Source organism: Macrosteles quadrilineatus, unplaced genomic scaffold (genome assembly GCF_028750875.1).
Source record: "Macrosteles quadrilineatus isolate MER2022 unplaced genomic scaffold, UCM_ALF_1.0 Scaffold_8__2_contigs__length_117827958, whole genome shotgun sequence".
Lineage (NCBI taxonomy): Eukaryota > Metazoa > Arthropoda > Insecta > Hemiptera > Cicadellidae > Macrosteles > Macrosteles quadrilineatus.
This window is the reverse complement of record NW_026542601.1, coordinates 86,116,241-86,137,168: the sequence shown is the minus strand read 5'-3', so window position 1 is coordinate 86,137,168 and position 20,928 is coordinate 86,116,241. Positions and strand designations below refer to the sequence as shown.

General features: G+C 34.6%; 1 protein-coding gene and 1 long non-coding RNA gene across 3 annotated transcripts; both read left to right on the top strand.

Annotated features, from left to right (window-relative positions):
* The first annotated feature begins 1,946 nt into the window (after positions 1-1,946).
* On the top strand, positions 1,947-7,341 carry LOC129001600 (DNA-directed RNA polymerase I subunit RPA12-like). The gene is made up of 3 exons (XM_054428953.1): positions 1,947-2,233; positions 4,505-4,718; positions 7,254-7,341. Exons 1-3 carry the CDS (start codon positions 2,116-2,118, stop codon positions 7,276-7,278), a joined length of 357 nt encoding a protein of 118 aa, XP_054284928.1. The 5' UTR covers positions 1,947-2,115; the 3' UTR covers positions 7,279-7,341.
* A 1,638-nt stretch (positions 7,342-8,979) lies between these two features.
* On the top strand, positions 8,980-17,548 carry LOC129001690 (uncharacterized). Of its 2 annotated transcripts, none has more exons than XR_008491481.1 (3): positions 8,980-9,107; positions 16,054-16,175; positions 17,282-17,548. It is a non-coding gene; the product is annotated as an uncharacterized LOC129001690 (long non-coding RNA). The 2 variants fall into 2 exon arrangements; XR_008491480.1 differs by lacking the exon at positions 8,980-9,107 and adding an exon at positions 13,521-13,789.
* The last annotated feature ends 3,380 nt before the right edge of the window (positions 17,549-20,928 follow it).

The following is a 20,928-nucleotide window of genomic DNA, read 5'->3' as shown; positions in this document are numbered from 1 at the left end:
GCAACAAATTCAAGCACGTTGCCTGCCTGTACAAACCTTAAATAGTGTTTGGAGGATCCATAAGGAAGATATAAGGGGATGTATATAATTTATCAATCATCAATTACAAACATATACCTTTAATCAATGCATTGGTCTAAAGTGGGATGTAAACTTCAACCATAGACTAACCAACACAAGTAGACTTCTCATCCCATTGTAAATTTTGAAGCTTGTTTTTCATGTCTAGTTCATGTACGCCACACTGGGCACTAGTGTCGACGAAATTTTGTTTCTATTATTTTAGGGTTAATTTCTTGATTTGTGCTTTACTGTTTGGTTAAATAAATAGGAGACAATTTATTGTTTATGATTAGATCGCGTATTATTTGGTGAAACGAGGTTTTAAATGACTGTATTAACGGGAAACAAATCGTAAACAAAACACGACCTCTACATAAACCGTACAGAACTAACAATAAAATTGTCTTCAGCTGTTCCATTAGGATGAGAAATCTACTAAGGGAGTATATTTTATCTATGCTTCAACGTAGTGTTCCAGTTCCATTGTCAATAATTAATATTTCAAGGTTTTCTGAAACTCTGAAGTAGCATGGTACATTGGCGTTGGCGAGTCTGCTTTTTAGAACACACAAAATAAAAAATCCGGAGATGAGATGAGCAGCAGGAAGGTCTCTTTGTAGAAATGCAGCTTTGGGATCCAACTAAAAATCATCGTTGACAACAACTGAAGAGTGACACTGGAAATCTATAGCCTTATTTTACAACTTCATTGGAATGCAAACTTATCTTATGGACGTATTTCTTGGACTTTTACCATTATACTGTATATATACAAATTTATATATACAATAAAACCTCGATAATTATCCAGACCCATAAATTATAGTCCGTCTCAATCCCATCCCTAAAAATTGTATGTTGGAATTCCATATTAAATAAGTGCAGTTGTACAGATTATATTCCAGAGTAGCAAGAAACCACCGGAAGTCTTTTTATTATGCAGTCTGTCAACGCCCAACGGGTTATTCCAAAGTAACAGAAACATCTACCCACTACTACGATTCCCATCAAGTAACCGGAGCTTGTTTAGCATTTCTACAAACAGATGTTCCTTGGTTCCTGCTAGTGCGCATGCGCGGCGCTCCTACAGCCAGACGCTCCGTTGTGTGACTAATGTTTTTGTGGTCATAGATTAAGTTGTTTGTTTGTTTGTTTAGTAGTAGCCTTCTAGCACAATTTGTTTTTCAGGATTAATTTTGCCAACAGTGTCATTTAGAGGCTTCTGATTGACTATAACGAAGGTTTAGTAATTGAAACATTATTTTGTTCATAGAATAAAATTATAAATGCCTCAAATTCAGTTTTAGATTTTTTTATTATGAAATTAAACCGTCATAACCTAACCAAACCAACCAAACGTGCTGACAATGAAAAACTCTAATGAAGGTTTATTAATCGAAAAAAAAATAGTTCTGTTCATAAAATAAAATTATATATGCCTCAAATCCTATTTTATAATTTTTTTATTATAAAATAAAACTATCATAACCTAACCAAACTAACCAGACTTGCTAATAATGAAAAATCAAATGAAGGTTTAACCGAAAAAATATTTCTGTTCATAAAATAAAACTATAAATGGGTCGAATTCAATTTCATAATGTTTTAATTATAAAATTAAACCGTCATAACCTAACCAAACCAACCAAACTTATTGATAATGAAAAAAAATCCAATGCAAAAATATACTGCTACGAGTGGGATTCGAACCCGGGTCCTTTGAATCATCGGCCCAGCACTCTATCCACTACACCACCGAGGCCGTTGGCATCAACCGTATCGTCGCGGTAATGATGTTCCCTCAGCCAATCAGAAGCCTCAAAATAATACTGTAGGCAACACTGATCCTGAAATAAAAATTCAGCAGCCTTCTAGCCTGATAGTATATTAAGTTAGGTTATGTTGTGGGTGGTTACTTTTTGTCTCTCCTCGTGTACTCTAATTTATTAAGCAACAATTTTTAAATTTTGATAATTTTAAAAGTGATTTTGGTACATTTAAAGGCTATCAGTTAGTTTGTAGTTTACACAATAAGGGTTTACATTAAATGGAATGGAGTCATCAGTTCGAGAACCTGGCTTTTGCCCTAATTGTGGAACCATATTACCTCTAATTGGAGCAGCTGGAGGAGTAACTTGTTATTTGTGCAAAAATTCATATGGGCCTGATGGTAAGTTTTTTGTTAAAATAAGGCTAGGTGAATATGTTGTCAGTGACTAAGCTGCTTTCCTGGTTTAAATTGCAGAACATAACCCCCCACCCCGCAGGGCCGATTTACCGAATAGGCACGGTTTGCACATGCCTAGGGCACTGGGGGGTGCCAAAAAATTGGAAGAAGACAAAATTTGGTGGCTGCATATGCATGCGACTACGGTAAGCTTCTGATAATCCCTCGCCGCTGTGCAAGTTTACATTGTAAGTTAATGGTCTGGCACGATTGTGGGAAAATTCTTACCTATTTATTTTCTGCTGTTGTGTGGACATAGGCCTAATTATCGTCCTCCATGATCGTGGCAAAATTCTGATCTTTTCCCGTGGTCGTGTGGACATTAACTTATCATCGTGTTGCGCGATCTCGGCATTCTGATTATGCCTCACGGCCGTGTAGAAATCATTATTGTATCTCCCGCGGTCCAGTACACATCGTAATCGTCTCCTGCGACTGCGGCAAAAAGATAATCATAGGCCTATCCCACATTCGTGTAGATATCATCATCTCAAATTTATGAGTGGCGAGACCAATTTTCCAATAACTTAGGCTACCTATATCCTTTGTGGAGTGGTAGGCCTACGCTTATTTTGGTGAATGTAAGTAGAGATAAACTATTGAATCGTATAGGCCTACCTATTCATTTTGTAGTAGGCCTAATAGTCAGTGGATTTCAAAAATGGTAGCCTAGGTACTTAAAAACCAATTTTAGAAAGATGGATTGTTAGAGAAAAGTAAAAAAAAATATAGGCCTATAAACTTAATAATATTTTTAAATTTTATTTCAAAAGCAAAAACTTGTCATAGGCCTATGTAACGTAGGATAAATTTTTGTGCACAACTTAAAATATGCAAATTGTACAGTATTTATTTCTCTACATAGATCCAGCCTAACTTAGTTCTTGGTAAAAAAATGTGTTTCAGAGATCGACAATTTTTGTCGATTCCCCACACTAGCCTCACGTAAAAATTTGCTATTTACAAATAAAAATGATCAGCTGTTGGAATGTATTACCGGGTACCTATGACATTATACTTTATACAAAATGAAAAAAATATTTACTCCCTCCTTGTTGCAGTGGTATCACTTGTCTTTGCTAGTACTGTAACAAAAATTAAGACGTCTGCTATGATTTTTTGAAATTACTCGTCCTTCACGATTTTTCAACGAAAAATGGCAGTCGCGAGTCATTCAAAAGTAAGTTTACTCATGATGAGATCGATATACTTATGTTATAAGGTTCATTCTTTTAATGAAACTTCATAATCTCATCTTTCCATCGGTATACGAGTTCTAGGTATGTAATTTCACCGACTATAACTGTACGTGAAATGCAAGAAAAATGTATTTTGTTGTAGGCCTAGATAGTAAAACGTTAATCGACAATTTAGTCGGTTGCCACTTCAGCAACACAATTTGAGATCAACATTTTTTGTCAATACCCCACTCGTAGGGTTAAGCGATCGCGGACAATTCTCCGTGTGTAGACATAAAATTATCGTCTCCTGTGGTCACGGAAACGTCACTGTTGTCATGTGTGGTCGTGGTAAATTGAAATTCCAGGTACAAGAATACAAAATTCACGCATAATTCCCGGATTTCTTGATAGGTGGACACATAAATCCCAACCCCCCCCCCCCCACCCCCCAATTGGAAGAATCCTTCAAGCTAGAAACACACAGGTGGAGATACTGGCACGGCAACTTTGTTAGAAAATCAAGACACAGTAAAATGTTGATACTTGGTTACAAAACTAGGGAAAGCAGCTCATTGGCTAATTGCGTTATGTATAATCCCATATTTCCCTAGTTCAAGTAGAATGTAGGCTACTTGATCCCTTAACTTAGTACAAATGCCAGCCAACGTCCTACAATTCTCTCATTCAATGCTACGTTTCAGTTGAATTTCAGCTCAGTGGAAGAAACAGAACCTGACATTTGTGGTTAGCTGGTATTAAAACTGTGACCTAGAATGGAATACCAATGCTCATCTGTTAGAGGAAGACCGCGGTTAAAGACGGTGCCAGTCTGTAGGCAGTCAGGTTACTTGCCTCTAACTTAGTGCATTTCAAGTTACCTGAGGCAGCTAGGTAACCTGCCCGCTAACTGTCTTAGTCAAAACGAGGCTTTAGTATTATAGGTAGTAGGCCTAAGTTAATTGATTTTTAACTACAGTATATACACAGGCACACATTTCAATAACCAACACTTACAAAGGATTTCCTATTGTAGTATTTGGAAGGATGGAATCCTGCTACAAATTATACTTCAACAGATATGATGCCAGCAAAAAAACACACGTGGATGATGACGAAGAGGAAGCTGATGGACCAGTAGTAGAGCGGAGATGCCCCAAGTGTAACAATGACAAGATGTCATATGCGACATTACAACTGCGGTCTGCAGATGAAGGCCAGACTGTGTTTTACACATGCACAAAATGCAAGTAAGTAATAGTTGTTAGGAAGGTAAACTCTGATGTTGTTATTACCTAAACTAACTTAATCATGTTGTTGAAAAGTGTAAAAAAATTGAAAGCCCAACGCCAATTAATTAATTGGCAGCTCCAGCTATGATCAATCCAGGTTGTTTCACTTCTTTAAGATGTTTAGCTAGAAACATTATGATTCCCCAGCATTGTATTTTCTCAAATTATATTATGTTAATGACCACAATGCTATCTTATACAGGGTGAGTTTTAGAGTTTCCCCCAACTTTTTCAACATTTCTTAAGATATCAACTTTGGACGACGTCATATCATTGTAGTGTAGTAAGTACTTCGTTTTCACTGGGTATACATTTTTGGCCGCCATTTTGGATCCGCCATATTGGATACAAAGTTTTTTTTTATTGTAAAGGTAGGTTTGTGACCCATTGTTTCAAACTAGAATTTTACGCTGATTACAATGCTGCAATTAGTCTTTAAAAATCTAGATCCGTTTTAAAGTTATGAGGATTTTTTATTATTTTTAGCCCATTTTAACATTGTGCATTTAAGACCATAATCTCAAAATAGTGCTAGATAAAGATAAGTGTACACCAGCATTCATTGTCGACCCATTATGACGGATGTAGGCCTATTTTTTTTCTCTTGGATCTGCCATTTTGAAATGTGATAAATTAATTTAAATATGAAGGTGGTGTTGTGACCCATCATTTTGAACTACTTTTTTATGCTGAATTCAATGCCGCAATCCGTTTTTGTTTCTCAGGCTTTCTTGATGAAACATTAAAATTATCTTACTTAAATTTCCAATAATTTCAAAAACCAAATATGAAAATGCAAAACGGATTACGGCATTAAATTCAGCTAAAAAAGTTGTCTAAAATTATGGGTCACAACACCACCTTCATATTTAAATTAATTTGTCACATTTCAAAATGGTGGATCCAAGATGGCGGTCAAAAAAAATATATCTTTCTTAACCAAGTGAAAATAGGTCGACAATGAATGAGGTGGTTAGGTGGTGTCCCATACTTATCTTTATCTAATACTATTTTGAGATTATGGTCTTGGTTTGTAAATGCCCAATGTTAAAATGGGCTAAAAATAAATTTATAAAAAGTCTTCATAACTTTAAAACGGATCAAGATTTTTTTAAACTAATTGCGGCATTGTAATCAGCGTAAAATTCTAGTTTGAAACAATGGGTCACAAACCTACCTTTACATTTGAAAAAAAACTTTATATCCAAGATGGCGGCCAAAAATGTTACCCGGTCAAAATGAAGTTCACTACAATGATCTGACGTGGTCCGAAGTTGATATCTTAAGAAATATAGAAAAAAGTTGGGGGGGAACTCATTTAAAATTCGCCCTGTATAATTCGTGAAAGGGTTTTTATATTAATTTCACGATTTTAAATCAACTAAGTTACTTGACAGATTTTTATGCAAGAAATTTTGTTTAAAACTTTTATTAGTTAGCAGCCGATGGTTTCAAATTGTCGTTTAAATGTTTATGTTAGCTTACAAGTTATATGAATAAAAAAATATTGATTGTCGGTGTCCACCGACTGGGAAATGATACGTGTATTTTTTATTTTTACGCAGATTATTCAATTTACCGAGATTGCGCATGACGATTTCAAATAACGTTTCTGTGACCACAGTTTTCCATATAGCCGTGGGATACGTTAACAATTTTGCCGAGATCGCAGAACACAGCGATGGTGTTTCTGTTACTGCGGGAATATTCAGGATTTTAAAACTATGATACTCAAATACTGCTACAAATACACTTAGTAATTACCTAACTTGCTCTGTAGGTAAAGAATATTAAACCATTTTCAAACTGAAACCTAAATTTAATCACACAATAAATAATACATTAACATGATGATTAAGAGCAGGAAACAAATGACGTTGCTGGCTCAAAAGTAAATATGTTTGTACCTATTATTACGGTAGGTACATAAATGGAACTGTAAAAAAACGTCCAAATCACATGTTAATATTATAAGTAGGCCTACAGTACTCGTAATTGAGTGTACATACTTAATGGCACAGTATAAGGTTCGAGCAAGTGACATCATTGTGATCCATACTGTGCGTCATATTAAACCTTTGTTTATTTGTCAAATACTGCTTCCATAAGGATTACATTAAAACTTTGAGACCCCGTGGTTTGGATTCCTAGGAGATTTTTTTAACGCAATATAGATGTTGGCACTCATTAATATATGATCTTTATCACCATGCAAAATTTGAAAATGATTGTTTTAGCTGTCAATGAGGAGTTTACGTATGACAAAATCTACAAGAGTAGAGAGTAGATGTATAAGAGCTTCTTCTATTACTACTATTCACTCTGTGCTCATAACAAGGTTGAGCCTAATTAATAACCTAATTAATAAATTAAGAATTATTGATTAAGCAGTTTTTTTTAGCCTAAAATTGTTCTTACAAATTTTCATGAGCTTAAAATGTAAAAAAATCTTATGTCAATTTTATGTATAGTGATTATTTTTTATATTTACAGATTCAAGGAGTCGGAAAATTCCTGAATACATGTGACATTGTTTGAAAAGTTGATGTGTATTATAGACTAATAAATATTTTAGTTTTTACTTTTTGTTTATTTTTAAACCTTGTTCAATACTACTATAAATACAAGTGTTTGCACTTTAAAAACATCTTGTAGCCTATGGACCAGATAATAAAGTGAGAACTTTCTGTAAAACTGCTACTGGTTTACTTCATAAGTTAGTAACAGAATTAACGTTACATGGTGAAGCTGGTGGATAACTGAACTGGGGCGCTAGGACAGAAGAGGGTCTTGTACTGTACAGCAGGGGGTTAATGACGTTATCTGTGATTGGTTGGATTTGTGGCAAGGGGGTCGTTACCATAGACAAATAGAATAAATATACTCTGTCGAAGGATGGTTCCGGCGCCGACCACTAGGAGTGCCGTGTAGTTACAGCACACACCGCTGCAGGCGAGGAGGGCAGGAGCCGTATGCAACCAGTAGACGCTGCAGGAGTGTGCGCCTTATCTACACGGCAAACCTAGGGGTGGATGCCAGAACTTATGCTAACCGCAGTACAGCTGACGGTCTATATTTATTCTATTGGTCTATGTCGTTAATCTCTCCAGAATATTTGTTCACAGAAAAACTTTATTTACCATATTAAAGGGAAACTTTAAAATAAGTTTAACTGCAAATTGTTCAAATAAATTCATTATAGGCATAGACTATACACTTCTGGCAAATGGTAGGATTGAATACAAACACAACCCCTTATCTTCGGTACTCTTTTCTTTGTTCAAGCCACGTAGTAATGTAGTTCCACAAGGCTCAATAATATAAAAACTTCAAAATTTACAAGTTTATTTTAAAATAATTTGCTAAACCTTAAATAATAAACTGGAAAGCGTGTAGCCTACATCAAGCCAAGTGGGTTAATCTATTGTTGTATGTTTAAAAAATAGCTGGAAAATCACTCAGCACATAATTTTTAAGTTTTTCAGGAGAATACCCATCTGTTTCACTGGGCTATACCCTCTGGTGACCTCCCCCCCCCACGGAATATAGGTCCAGGACCGCCCTTTTTTTCCTGCGCCAGTGGCATTTGAACTTAAATCAACGCTTTTTAGGGAAAGTGGTCCAAACCCTTAGAAGTTTTGTGGATGTATTGGGATTTGAACCCAGTCCGAGACACCAACCACTAAAGGCTAGCAACACACTTAATGCCCTCGATTTCTGGATTATGAATTGTCAATCAGCAGTATTCATTTATGGAACGAAATCAATAAGTTACACCGCTGTTGCTAATCCACATTAAAATTTTATATGTAATATTTATGTGTATATTACATAAATTTTGGCATGGTTTTCTTGAATGTTTGAACCGTAAAGTAAAGTAAAAGTATTATATTATTGGATTAAAGTATATGCTAGGTTTTCTTTAATAATTGCTAGTGTAGGCCTAAAGTTCATACATTTAAAATTAAACTAAGCATATTGAAACTGCCATGGTCCTTAAGAGATACCCTCAGGCATTTTTGTTTGTTTGTTTATGACAAGTTAAATGTTGGGCAACAAAGCAAAAACACAAAGATTGTGTGGTTTGATTGAAACATTATTCGCTGTGTGTTTGTGTGCACACTGTTAGTTTTTATCTAAGTAGAGATAAGATACTGCTCCTGCAATGCTCAATGCAGTACCATTGGCAGCACCTTTGCTGTACTCAATTCTCAAGTGTTGATGTCTGGTGTTTTTGAATGTTTAAAATTTTCAGAATGATCTGTGGGTTTTTAGGTTACTGGTATTTTCGATACCTCATGGTTACTGAACTTTACATTGTCGAGAAATGGGAAAGATATATTGCAAGTATCCTTTTCAAACTATGTTTATTAATAGGATAGTTCACAGCCTCTATTAAATTATAGTCATGGACTCTGTTGATTTTTTAGAAAATCAATTTTTTCCGTTATATGGGGCTTTTATGGGAAAATAACATAATTTTCAATAACTTTTGAACCGTAATTTTTACAGAAATGGGATTTGTCCCATTTTGTTCCGAATATAAAGGACTAGGGTATAACATACAAAATTTTTATCAAAATCGTTCGGGTTATTTTTGGGAAAATCCGATTTTTCCGTTATTTTATGGGGTTTTATGGGAAAATCCCCATTAAAAAGCTAATTGCTACTTCCCTTCAGGGAATTCACTAAAAAGCGCTCATTTGTCAGTTTGTCACCATTACATGAACCAGACATAAAAAAACTAGCTTCAGATTTTAGAAAATGGATGAGAAGTCTAGGCCCTACTTGTTAGTTGTTAATAGTGGTACCTATCGTATAGTATACTGGTTATTTCTATGCTGTCTATGATACAAGACAGTATGCAGTATGGTTAAAGAATTACTTCTTTTTAGCTTCATGCAGCATCCCAAAAGAACACAATGTTTGTTAACTGGATAGGGACCCGGGGTTCATAACTTACTTTATCATTGAGTCCATTTTTTATTATTCTAAGAGATATGAAGCTTTTCTTAATAGTAACAAGGCAAGTTGGGGGTCAAACATTCCGCACTATGGCTACATTCTGCCAGTCAATGATTCTACCCATTCCAATTAATTTTGGTTGCGTATTCCAATCCGTGGGAAACTGTAAAACTTAAAAGAAATAATTAACTATAGTTTTGGCTAACTCCGGAACCCGCTCTAGAGCCGGGTTAGCGAATTCAGTCCTCGTACGGAAGTCGCTAACTCGGTCCCTCGGCGGAACTCGCTAACTCCCAATCAGAAGCCTCGCGGGCCGTCCAATGGGAGCCAAGCACGAATATTTTTGGCCAGTGTTGCCGAAAGTGTAGTACCTATATCGTATCGGTACCATATAATGTCGTATCCTACGATTAATTAGGAGTAAGAGCAACGTAGTCGATAAAATAAATATATTTAGAAGTATGTTTAACATTATTCTTATGATTATTAGGGTGGAAAATGTATTATAGTCTTACCATAGACTAACCAACACAAGTAAACTTTACAACCCATTGTAAACTTTGAAGCTCGTTTTTCGTGTCTAGTTCAAGTCCGGTGACACTGATCGCTAGTGTCGACAAAATTGTGTTTCTATTATTTTATAGTTAACTTCATGATTTGCTCTTTACTGTTTGGTTATATAACCAAGGGACGTGTTATTAGTTGTGATTAGAACGTTTTATTTGGTTGGACGAGGTTTTAAATTACTGAAAACAAGATACAATTGTAAACAAAACACGACCTCTAAAGACAGTGCACCGGACAGAACTAACAATACAACTGTCTTCATAGATGATCCATAAGGATGAGACATCGATCTCTATTGAGAAATGTATATTAATATAAGGGAGTATGTTTTATGTGTACGTTTCTTACTTAAATAGTAGCTTATTGGTATGCAAAAAGATAAAAATGCACATTTAATTTGGATCTATTACATGTTATGAAATATCTATCCATTATTTAACTATTTATTTATTTATTATATTTGCCTGTTTTTGTGCATGGTGTGATTTAAGCTAAGTCAACCCAGTTTACTAACTGGGACTGTTAGCCTAACTGATTATTGCCAGATGATTATTATATGACTTGTCTGATGTTTAAAAGACCAAATAAAATTCTCATTCTCATATTTTCGTAGTCCGCCATTTGTTTCTTTTATTCGAATAAATACCATTTTGTGAACTTCTGCAAATAAAATTATTGAGTTCGTATTTTATATACTGGGCTTGTAACCTTAAATCATAAATCATAATAAAATTTAATCGTTAAACGTCATTACATAATTACATTGTAGTGGTAATGTATTTTTAAATAGAGCTATTGAATTTAAATAAATATTTATCAATACATTATAAAGTGGTAGGCCTAATGTATTCATGGATTGCATTAAAAGTTAGTCTATGCATAAATACAACTTGTAAATTTCTTTTATCGTAGGCTATTAGTGTAAAACCCGGGTCATCCTCTTAATTTTGTTGAATTAATATTAATTTTACTTCTTTCAGTAGGCCTACTTTTTAAAAGTCTGGAGTTTTTCTCCTGGCTGGTTCTAAATGTACCCTGGCGTTCTTGTTTGTTACAATTCTTATGAATGGTGGCCATAGCTAAAATTACTTGATCTTATCCAAAAAGAAAGCTATTGTCTATTGTGTAGCTTAGTACTGGGGAACGGTGAACCGAGCAATGGCTTGGTATAGTTTATATCGATTGTGAAAGCAATATAAAGGAAACCCAACACTAAAATCAGGAAAATCCGTCAATTCGTTTATTAAGAATCGTGAATTAAAATAACCCTGTCACGTTTTAATATATGAATATTATATCTTCTCCTATTTTTTACTAGTGGTGCTTAGGTGTACAATCTAAAAACGGTTTTAGAACATGTAACATTATTGCTAAAAAATCCTTTACATTTTAGAATTAGGCAACTATTTACTAGTAGACCTACACAATGCTTTGGTTCAAACTATTAGGCCTAGATAAAAACTTAGTCTATGTCATCATATTTGTACACAAGTTGGACGGTTCAACGACTAACATTTAATTTAAAATCTATGAATTAGTTATGAAAGTTACGATGGTTGATGACTGTATTAATTAATGGTTTTGGTTTATTACGACATTACAATTAAATCTGTTTTCCGTGTTTACGAACTTGCGTGTATTTTAGCTTAATTTCGTAGAGGTTTAATTATTTAGTACCAATTAAACAAAATTTTGAATATTTTTCATATTCTATTATTTTATTTTATACTGATGGCATATTTATTTAAGATCGAAATCATAAACATTTAACTGGCCATTGTACAGTTTAATAAAAAAAAACACTTTTTCATGATCTTTTAATTGTATTTTAATTACTTTGGGCTAGTTATCTGTTAAAAGTGGAATTGATAACAAAAAACAATTACATTTACTGTATCTTTATAGACACTGACATTTTGAAATACGGCAGTGTACGATTATTTTGTCGTACAAGGTTGGCAACGATCCGAGCAGTGGGCGCGGCCGGGTTAGCGACTTCAGCGACCCCTGGTATCGCACCCTTCCAGAGTTAGCGAATTCCGCCGCGAGACAAAATCGAGTTAGCGGGTTCCGGAGTAAGCCAATTCCTGACTGGGACGGTTAGCCAGTTCCGACACACGACCGAGTTAGCGAGTTCCTGAGTTAGCCAATTCCTACGTCTCATTTCAAACCTTTAGGCCTGTTTCACATCTACCCGGCTGCCGGGTGCCGGGTGTCGTTTAACCGGCAATGGGGTAAAGAAGTATATGGCACCGTTCACACATGCACGGCATGTGTCGTGACCGGTTAATCACTTGCCCGGCTGCCGGGTACTAGTCGAGGGATGCCGGGTGCCCCCTCGGCGAAGGCCGGCTGCCGGTGTCGGTTAAACGGGCCGGCTGGAGTAGTGGGTATAGCGGCCAAATGTGACTGTTCACATACAACCGGCACCTGCCGTCTGTCGGGTGCACCAAAAGTACTTTTAGTTCAGTTGTTTGTTGTTAATTTGTATTAATTTTGGGTATTTGTTCTTAAAGTTTTGGTCATGTCGGAAATAGACCATGAACTACTTATCAATTTAGTTCAAGAGCAGAATTATTTGAATTCAACTGAATTTTTACTCAATTTTCATTTTCATTTTTTTATTTTATTACATAACATTGATTTGCATTTCACTCAAATTCAAACAGAATTAATTTAAAAAAAAAAATCCAAATATAAATACAGTTGCAATAAAGGTTATTTCAAAGTAACATTACAATTGCTCTATTTCCAAAAAACGATTCTTATTTCGTTCTATTTCCATCCCTACGACACACAAGTTTCACAAGCTGGAGTACAACTGCCGGAGTGCCGGTGTCGGCGTAATGTGAAAGGTGCACTCGTGCCGGTGCCGGCTAGAAGTCGGGTTAACGGCATGCCGGGTAGAAGCCGGGTAGATGTGAAACGAGCCTTAACTTGCAACGAGCTCCGTGCCGAAGTGGCCGAATACAATAAATGTTATCAGATTTTCGATGCTGGCTGATTAGTAGAATACATTATTAAGCTTTGTGCTTTGATTATAGAAACTACTTTCACAGTTGTGTTCGTATGTTGAAAAGCTTCATGTTACACAATTCGACTGGGACCCATTCTTTTTCACCACCCTCTTGCCGGCTGCTGATAAACGTCAGATCAGTTTAGTAGTAGTGTTTTGTTTGTTGGAGGAGTTCAGATGTCATAAAAGACCAATTAGAGGATTAGAGCATGTGTTTAGTGTTTGTTAACCAAACTCTTTCGTAACTATCTTCCTTTTTTGTTTACAGTTTTGTTCTATACCTTAGTGTTCAATAACACACCGGTAAATTTAATTTTAAAATATAATTAATAGCGATTCTTTTCAACCTGTATAGGGTTAGGCCTAACCAAAATGTTTAACACTCTTAAAAAAATTTGGCAATTTTTAAACTATTGGTATTTTAGGTACTTGATGGTTACAGAATTGTATATGGTTGAACGGTGGGAAAGAGCTGTTGTTAGTATCCTTTTATCACTTAGTTTAGACCTTTTAAACTAAGATTTCTACTAAGGTGGCTTTAACCAAGATTTCCTTAAGGCTAGCATGGTATAAGATAGGCCTAATCTAAGTTATCATTATCCCAGAGATTATTTTATAAAGGCCAAGTCTGGTCCAAATGGTCCTTAGTCAATCAAATTCCAAAGCATAAATAACTACCATAAGTTAAATGGGTATTATTTTTAAACGTGTTTTTCTCTTTTTCAAGGTGCCGGTAAGTTAAGGTAAGTTACCGTACATGTTTTGATTGGATTGTATAGTGGCCTCTAAACAGTCCAAAGCCTAACTTCCAAGAGCTAACATTACTACAAAAATTATCCTTTTTTTATCATTGATTATAAACCTAAACGTTTTAAGTTAGTCAATGTTTTAAAGGCAGTTTAACAGTGATAATATTCTTTAAATCTTCTAGGGAAGATCTTAAATGTTGGAAAGAGTTCTTCAACACAAATTACTTAAGGCCTACATGTGTGCAGTGGCAGCCCTAGAGATTGCGGGGTCAAAGGCAAAGATCAATAGAAATAACCTCGCTTAATACCTGAAATACGTCTGTGCTGGGCCCCAGGCACCACCTTGTTCACCTTTATGTAGGGTCGCCTATCTGGATGTGTGGCAGGTAGCCAAATGAAACTAAAAAACAAACTCTAAACAAATAATTCATTACTGGTACAACTAATCTTTTAACTTACTATTAGTTTAGGCCTGATCCAATTTCCCATTGGAACCACATGCCAATTATAGATAAAAAATATACAATCTTAAAATCCGCGACAATAGTTTAGAACGTTGAGTTAAATATTTTATTGGTAGATTTCATGTGGAATTTAGACGACCGACAGAAACGAATTTAGAATTTGGACTGACTTCAGCTGAGCTCTCCATCCTCAACCCACCTCTAGCAATGGGGAGGCGTTGGGCAATGAGCGTTGTGGCTATGTCGCATGACGTCATTTGGCTCACTGTAAGGTGGAACTACTTTCTGGTGATTACGTGCGTTAGACAAACTTAATTTACGCTTAAAGTTACGCAGTTATTTGGTTCAGCGACTAATTTGCACGTGCCGTGACACTTCTAGAACATGGCTCCGGTGAGACTACGGCGCTAATGCAGAACTTGAAGGTTAAAGTTCATTGTTACAGACCCTCTTTTTATATTTAGATTTTAAAATAAAATTGTTCGTGATGGTTTTGACAGGGTTTTATTTGAAGGTGTAGCAAAGACCTCATTTGTAATTGGTCCATGGGAAATTTTTGTGGCCGTCACACATGTGTGTGAAAACCCCTGGAGGTGCATTGTTTTGTAGTGCCAGACGTGGATTTCTGTTTGTCAATTTGAAACACTTTAAATCAGTTTTGTAGGCCTACGGTCATAGTTGGGGGCCTGGGGTGGCTTAGATGAAGAGGCCCTTTTTACATACACATACATTTACATACATATATCTTTACGTGACATAATAAATACCATAGTAGTGTACCCTGTTTAAAATCATTTTATATTTAGGGTAGGCCCACTATTGTACTTATCATTTCACATACCTATTTATTAAAAAATGTATTTTGTATCACTGATTAAATGATGAGCTTTTTAGGTGCATGTCGGATACTTCAACTATATTCAATTTATTTACATTTATTTTTGTTATTTTAGAAAAAATGAAGATAAATTAAATTTTCCTTTAAGATTTTACGTTTTTATGAGTTGGAGATTCGGAACACACTTCTTAGAGTGATAGAATTAACACAAATAGGCCTAAGGTTTTTTATCGTCACTCAATTTAGAATAGGGCTATTATATCTTTGTATAGAATTGATCCAAACGACTACTGCAATCGCAGCAAAATTTTACGATATTGTTCTAATGACAAAATCGTGAGCGTCTTCTGTGTTTGCGGGGTCATCATATTTGTCTCCCGCGGTCGCCAGTGGTTATCTTCCGAGATCGACGGTGGAATAGTGAACATATTCCACGTCTCCTGCCTTTAATACAAAATTGTTAACATCTCCTGCAATTGCGGCGAAATCTTGGATCGCCCCCCCCCCTCAGTAGGCCACTGCTCTTAATTAACACTCACCGTCGTCATAGGAAAAATATGAGTCGCCTATCAATTAGAAGGTTCTTTGGAAAAGAGTGGTAATGCCATGCTCTGATACACCGCTGCCCAGGATATGAGAGGTTTTACTGTCTTTTGAAATTTGGAAAACTTGTCATTCCTTAACATTTTCCTAGATACAACCATTGTAATACTGTGCCTTATCCTCTCTTACATTAACTATGTGGTTTTGTCTTATACTTCGTCACTTCAGTGGTTCCCTACCTTTTGGTCATCATCTACCATTTCATGATCACAAGTAAGTATATAACCTTCAGATAATTTCATGGCGACATTAATATTTTAATTTTATTGCCAGGCATCAACACATAAAATGAAAAAAACCCTTCTGTAGCAAACCTGAAGACTAAAGCAACTCTACTTGCCTGATTGGCTTTTCACTAAAATATTTCCATTAAACTTGTCAGATCTATTCCCTATTTGAAAAAATTGGGTTATTTAGTAGTTAGGTTTGCTGCTACAGGGGAAGAGGCTAGAGTGAAACATTAAGAGCTTTGTATGAAATAAATGAGAAAAATTATATCAAAATATATATCTACAAATAAACTACAACAGTATACTTATCCTCCAATTAAAATAACACGGAAATTACAAATTGGTACACGCACGTCAACACTTCAATATTCAATGTGTTAATTATTTGCTTTTTCCTCATACTGCAGCAAAAACAGTGTTTTTCATACATGATTTGCGAGACTAAAGTACCTAACATTTTTACTCTCTAGAGAGTAAAATGCCTTTTTAGTCCCTTGGGAGTAAAAATTAGCTGTTGTAAACAGTTTTAATTTTCAATTGTAGCATTCAAACGGATCAAAATTATTTATCAATTGATTTATAAGGTAAGGTTATAGCTTATTGTTGCATTCTTGTCAATAGTTCGGCAAGTATAATGTACAGTAACACAATATTATTAGACAAAATTATTGAATCACTTACTAAACAGGTGCTTATTTACATAAGCAGAATTGAAAACCAGCTAGAAGTTGTTTTAAGAGGTTATTTTTAGAAAAGTATTTTTGTTTCATAGCTAAGTTTGTTAGTTCATGATGCAATATGACAAAAAATATAGTTCAGCACACGGGCAACAAGTGTCTGCTAACGGACATATATTTAAAGCTACATATGAAATTCAACAGATGATGTTTTTGGCCTCTGAGGACATCAATCGCTGCTCACTGCTTTGCATTGTTTCAGGTTAGTATATTTTGACAGAATCGTCTATCGCTGACCACTGCTCCTGGAGCAGACGGAGGACGCAGTCGCTAACGATTATTAGTTGAAGAACATAGATAGATGTTATGAAATTTTTTATGATATGAATGTTTGATTTTTTCAAAATTTTAGGTATCACTCCAGAATTTCTGGGCCTTAAAGTGAGAAGCATTTCTTCTGAGACATTTTTATGATATGAATGTTTGATTTTTTCAAAATTTTAGGTATCACTCCAGAATTTCTGGGCCTTAAAGTGAGAAGCATTTCTTCTGAGACATTTTTATGATATGAATGTTTGATTTTTTCAAAATTTTAGGTATCACTCCAGAATTTCTGGGCCTTAAAGTGAGAAGCATTTCTTCTGAGACATTTTTATGATATGAATGTTTGATTTTTTCAAAATTTTAGGTATCACTCCAGAATTTCTGGGCCTTAAAGTGAGAAGCATTTCTTCTGAGACATTTCCACCAAGCAGGAAGAAGGAACCAGCTTTAAACTGTTCTGACGATATATTGATTCCACTATGAAGTGCCCAGCTTTGGTTGTCAAAGAATTGTAAGATGGACTGAACAAAAAACTAAAGCAAAACTGAAACTCTCAGAACAACGAAAGATATTGAAATGTTTATTTGTCGTTTGTAAATATTAATAAGAAATTTCATAAGTAGATTTGTGTTTGCCAAAAAAGTCTCCTGACAAGGGATAAGACATATTCTATTTGGAATAAAATGTAAATTTTAAGTCTCAAACAAGGGTAAAGTGTAAATATTATTGTTTAAACAGTACAAATATTGTATGTTGATATTGTACTGAAATGTTAGTGCTTAATATTATCTAAGATAATAAATGTTTTTATACTTCTCTGGGATTTTATTAAAAAACAAACCTAATAGTGCTGGCATAGAATAATAAAGTATGTTTTAAGCCATGGGGTCCTGAAACCGCTAATCCTTTATAGTAGAAAATAACTTAATTTAGTATGAGCATAAACAATATAAAAATTTCACAAAAACACTTTTTAAACACTACCTTATGCAGCAAATCTATAAGTACTCGTTAAACTAATGCTATTTAAGTAGGAAATAAATGTAATATTTTTAAGGAGATACGAGGTGTTAGCCCGTCCTGTAGTCAGTTAAAACTGTGTATAAGAATCAGAACAGCTAGCTTACACGTATAAAGACAAATTTTATAGCAGCCTACAGTAGAAAGAGTAATTATCAATTGAAAAAGTGTATAGGCCTAGTCAACGATATCACCTTCCAATTCCATCGCATACCTGCCTCTTCCATAATCAATATCTACACAATACAATTACTCATACTATACACAATTTCCAGTAGGTCTGAATAGAAACACCCAATAAAACGAAAACATCCAATAAAATCCGCAGTACACATAATTATAACGTTGGTGTCCTGACATCATTAAACTAATCGTCCACACATATCCTTCATATCAATTTCACTGCATCAATTGCTAAATAAATAAGTGTAAACAAAGAAAAGTAAAAACAACAACATATAGTTTGTTTTTTTTAAACAGATGAGTCAAAAATAAAATAATATTCATTTGAACAAAAGAACTGGTCACATGTTGAAGGAATTTAAAACGTAAAACACGCTAGTAAAGCTAGTGACGTAATTAATTGTCTATGTTTATTATCCATTCCGTTATCAGTTCTAATATCCTTAATAATTAAACCACCCTTATTGAATCAATGTACACCGTAATTCCCCATATTCATTTATTTAAAATATAAAATATTCAGCGCCTCCAAACGTAACCACAACTAAACACACGCCAAACAACTTTTTAGCTTTCATAAAAGGATGGTTAGTCTAATTGCAGTATCCTAGGCCAATGATGACGTTGTGCTCAATCTATGTCATTCATATCTGTATATCTTTGGATAAAACCCGTTTGGGTTGTGGTGGTAATTTAAAATTGTATTCCTGGGGATTCTTGATCTCCTTCTTTATGCCATAAATATTTCCGGGCCTAATCCAAACAAAGTTTAATAATTCAAAAACATTGATTGTAAACAAACCAAGATGAATTAAAACGTGTAAAAATGGATTTTCCTACCCTTTCCTAATAAAGTGGAGCAGTATAATAATTTGCATATCCTTTTTTAAGACTCGTGTACAGAGCCTCGACTTTTATACATCGATGGTGTTACTTTTCTCGGTGGTCTACTAATATTACTTATTTCCTAAAAATCAATGACAAATCAGAGTAAATAAAATAACCTCATAGTTCTACAGAGCATTTTTATATTTAACCAGCTGTTAGTTAAAAAGAAAATTATATTGCACTAAAACAAACCGAAGATTACAAAGATTTATTTAAAAAATCCTTCGAACATCCTAGTATTTTACCTATGTATATTCAAATAATCTCTCATCCTCTTATTGAAGGATTGAACGTATCAATGATTAGCCTTACACATAGTATAAATAAGTCAACCCTTAGTATATCTTTTAATTTTATCCAAATGCTGAATTTGTGTTACAAACGCTAAATTTTTACAGCTGTTATGTTAAACAAACTATATTACACCAAAAGCTAGTTTAGAATCTTAGCGTCGGCTGCTAGACTTTTCAAAAAATAAAACTTAATTTATAAATAACTGGCACCCTAAACTAAAATTATGGCTTCGACATTCCCTAGTTCTCAACATTATCTTTCTTTCAACACAAAAATCATGAAAATCCGTCGAGTGGTTGATTCAGAATCGTGAAATAAAAAAACCCTGTTTCGTTTTAATATTTTAGAAGATTTTTGTGTAAATCCAATCAAGTAAATGGAAATTTTGGGTACTAATGGCCACAGCTGTAAGATTTCAAATTAAAAAAACCGGTATCAGCAATCTTGACTCAACCTCTTATCATAGAGGCAAGTGGTAGGAGTGACTGTGAAATTTTATGGGGAAAATTAAAAAAATTGCATTAGGTCTAACTTATGATTGTGAATCGACATTTGTACACCAAGATTTTTTTGGGTTCGCACATTTTTGTTTAGATTTAAAAGGAGTTTTTTTATGATCTCACCTTCACATATTAGGACGCTCTAGCCCGAAACTGTTTTACACATTACTTCAGCCTAGCTATAGAGTATAATTAGTAAAATATATTAAATTTAGAAAACACACAGTTCAAAAACCACTTTTATGGGTTCAGATGAACTCAAAACGAACATTTTCACTAAAACTCGAACATTTGGCCATAACAATACTACTGTACAATAAAACAATACAAAATTGAGATATAATTTGGGCGTAGGGGGAAAAAGTGAAAACCAGCAAATATAACAAAAAATTAATTTCTACAAAAATTGCATTTTGATTAAAATGTAGTACCTAGGTCCTTTTAACTCCAAACAGAATGGTACAGTACAGTAAAAAATTATGGTTCAAAAGTTCTTACAGTATTTCTGACTTTACCCTTTCAATTATCATAAATTTACTCCCACGCTTACCCAAGGGTTTCGACAAGCTAATGCGGGAGAAAATTATGTGTCAGATTGCTGATACCGTTTATAGCCTATTGTTATAGCATTTGGAACACCTCTAATAATTCAGTTGTTAGAATAATTTTTTACCTATACTGCATACAAGTCGTAAAATGCCCAATATAAGGAAAAAAATGTAAAGTTTCATAAATTAATTTTACACTCACAACACAATTATTGAAAGCTTAAAATTTTAGTATTTCAACAACTTGGCCCAAACATTGTAGAGTTGTTTAGTTTGTTGTCCTCTTCATTTTTTTTATGTAT